The sequence below is a fragment of the Triticum aestivum genome, chromosome 7D (genome assembly GCF_018294505.1).
Source record: "Triticum aestivum cultivar Chinese Spring chromosome 7D, IWGSC CS RefSeq v2.1, whole genome shotgun sequence".
Classification (NCBI taxonomy): domain Eukaryota; kingdom Viridiplantae; phylum Streptophyta; class Magnoliopsida; order Poales; family Poaceae; genus Triticum; species Triticum aestivum.
Genome location: NC_057814.1, coordinates 416561647 through 416564770, shown reverse-complemented (window position 1 = coordinate 416564770; position 3124 = coordinate 416561647). Strand labels below are relative to the sequence as shown.

At 38.5% G+C, this 3124-nt stretch overlaps 1 protein-coding gene across 1 annotated transcript in view; it reads left to right on the top strand.

The window, feature by feature from the left end:
- The window catches only part of LOC123165403 (probable serine/threonine-protein kinase BSK3), a 7479-nt gene extending 4750 nt beyond the window's left edge, over nucleotides 1–2729 (top strand). Inside the window, exons 6-11 of the mRNA XM_044583039.1 lie at nucleotides 190–275; nucleotides 605–793; nucleotides 911–1075; nucleotides 1278–1391; nucleotides 1635–1898; nucleotides 2091–2729. Coding sequence (XP_044438974.1) covers nucleotides 190–275; nucleotides 605–793; nucleotides 911–1075; nucleotides 1278–1391; nucleotides 1635–1877 — 797 coding nt within the window. The 3' untranslated portion in view covers nucleotides 1878–1898; nucleotides 2091–2729. The remainder of the gene's footprint in view (nucleotides 1–189; nucleotides 276–604; nucleotides 794–910; nucleotides 1076–1277; nucleotides 1392–1634; nucleotides 1899–2090) is intronic.
- Nucleotides 2730–3124: the final 395 nt, after the last annotated feature.

Sequence of the window (3124 nt, the reverse complement as noted above, 5' to 3'; positions counted from 1 at the left end):
GATGATTTATGAAGATGCAGATAGCAGTTAGCGGGAGGCATTATGTATTGAATTTTTTTAGTTGCAATAAATGGAGTTTTTGTTCTTCTAATTTGTATTGCCTTGGCCTAGTGCACATGTGAGGATCCATTTTAGTCATTGAGCTTATAAAGCTATGGGTTGGCTCTAACGCTTCAGTTTTACCTGCAGGAAGAATTACTCCGGAAAGTGTCATATACAGCTTTGGCACATTGTTGTTGGATGTTCTTAGTGGGAAGCATATTCCTCCTAGCCATGTAAATTTTCTTGCCTTGATTTCTTTATTAGTATATCTATGTTGCTCTGATCATTTTCGTCATAGTTCTGTCATGACCATCATCTTTGACATAGTTTAAACTTTAAAGCATGTTGAAGGGTGCTTTAGTGATTGATGTATGTGGGATAAGTGAATAAACCAGTATTTTACTTTGAACTTTACGGCATCTATACATGCCTGAACTTGTATATAATCTAAAAGTGACAGTAGGATGGAGTGGGAAATATTTAATAACTGGGTAAAACTTAAGAAGAACAATCAGAATAATGTTTTGTTGTAACGAAACTGATTTACTGCCAATATGTCCAGGCTCTTGATCTGATTCGTGATCGAAACTTCAGTATGCTCATAGACTCCTGTTTAGAGGGCCAATTTTCGAACGAGGAAGGAACAGACCTGATGCGTTTAGCTTCAAGGTGCCTGCATTATGAACCACGAGAGCGGCCTAATGTAAGATCTTTGGTTCTTGCACTGGCTTCTCTTCAGAAGGATGTTGAGGTGAATATATATCTTGTCATGCATCTTCAGTATAGAATAAAAGCATGCCCCTGTTCCTTGATTTGTCTACTTAAGTGTTTTGAACTCAAGGTTGTGTACTACTGATATGTTTTGCAGTCCCAATCTTACGATCTGATGGATAAGCCCCGTGGTGGTGCATTTACTCTTCAATCAATTCATCTTTCTCCTCTTGCGGAAGCTTGCTCCAGAAAGGATCTTACTGCAATACATGAACATCTAGAAACAGCTGGCTATAAAGACGATGAGGGAACAGCAAATGAGGCAAGTATTTTTTTCCCCTTTGATTCACTGTCTACTTGATGTGTACTTAAAGGTAAAACACCATGCGCATTTATATTTTTTACTAAAGAAAAGAAAATTTACTTGGGTGTTAAATAAATGAATAACAATGTATTAGAGTTTAGTGGATTTTTAATATTTCTGTTAGGAGCATTTCACCTAACTTGTTTCTTCTCGGTTGCAGCTCTCATTTCAGATGTGGACTAATCAAATGCAAGCTACAATTGACTCAAAAAAGAAGGGCGACACTGCATTTCGACAAAAGGATTTTAGCATGGCCATTGATTGCTACTCTCAGGTTGCCCCTCATTTGCCTATTTGGTTTCTCTTATCATTGGGTCATACTCAATCCATGACACCATATATGATTTTTATAATACGGCTTGAATTTGGTGTGCTCCATCTTTTGCAACAACCACGACTAAGTTGCTTGGCCATATATCTTTCTTTTGAAAAAATGTAGCTTTAAGCTGGTTATATTTGATCACAAATCTCTGTTCCTGGAGTTCATTTTTGATTATCTTTCTTAATTGTCATGCAGTTCATTGATGTTGGTACCATGGTTTCACCGACAATTTATGCGAGGCGTTGCTTATCATATCTCATGAATGACATGCCACAACAAGCTCTGGATGATGCAGTGCAGGCTCTGGCGATATTTCCTACATGGCCAACTGCATTTTATCTTCAGGCTGCGGCCCTATTTTCATTAGGAAAAGAAAACGAAGCTCGAGAAGCACTCAAGGATGGTTCGGCTGTGGAGACAAGGAGTAAGGGGCATTGAAGATGGATAGCTGAACATCAGGTATATAATCCCTCCCCTCTTAACATAAGGCCGTGTTCATAGCCTGGTAACCTAGTTACTATAAACTGCTAAACAACATATGCCACAAGTGCTTGAGTTCTGGAAGAAGAAAATTTGAAAATCGTAGCATCATTTGGATAGTGAAGTATCATCACCATTATTCTAGTGAGAATCTTACATGTTTTTGTTCAGGTGCTCTCATTTGGACATAATTTGTTGGAGACAACAGCAGTTGTTAATCTGGCTTAGGCGCATGGAGACTGTCAGTTAGCCTTGTGATACATATATAATTTGTGGTGTATATACGAAAAACATGCATAGATAGAATAGACTGGAGAGAAGGCAGGACAGAGGAGATACCAACGTTGAATAAAAATGTTTATCCTACATGGAGTTAACAAGGGGAGAGGAGGTGAGGATGTTCATCCAGGTCGCCCTGCCACATAAAAGAGGAGATACAGAAAAGAAAAGGTTGCCATCTGTTCTGTCAAACATCATCATCACCCATCAGATCATGTTAGTGTTGGTGATAGATTGTAGGGTTTGTAGAGCAAGTGTTGTTTGGTCTTTTTGCTCTTGTCTTGGTTCTCGGCTCAGCTGGGCACTGTGATTTGGGTCATGTACGATTGGTATTATTAGGAGTGTAGTTGAGAGAAGATTGCTGAACTCTCCTGTAATGGTTCAATCGTGGGCACAGTGTGAGCTTTGTATATTTGTGAGAAGGCTCTATTCGGAACAGATCATGCTACTTTGTTGGTCCCATAAGCCATGAAATGGTTGGTGGCATACAGTGCGTTTCCTGGTATGTTGCGATCAGTTGGGGTATTTCTATTTTTCTCTTGTTCTGGTAATGGACAACATCCAAAATGTACTCCAAGCTATGTGTTGTGTTCCTAAATAGTAGTACGTTCTTTATAAATACCAGCGCCACAGTTTCATGATTTTAAATTACATAAATAAGTAGATATATCCGTCTGAGCGACAATTAATATGGATGGCAGGGAGTATTATACTTTTTGCTTCTTCTATATCTAAGTTGTTTTGTCCCTTTTTACTCAGACTAACAGTTACAGGTTTACACAAACTACTCATGCATTTCAAGATATAAACTTGACCAACAACTAGATCAATAATTTGTGATTTCTGTTATGCAGAAATTTGTGTCATTTTGCCACGACCTTTTTTTTTTGAACATCAGTACAGACACAAGCGCTCATATACATGCG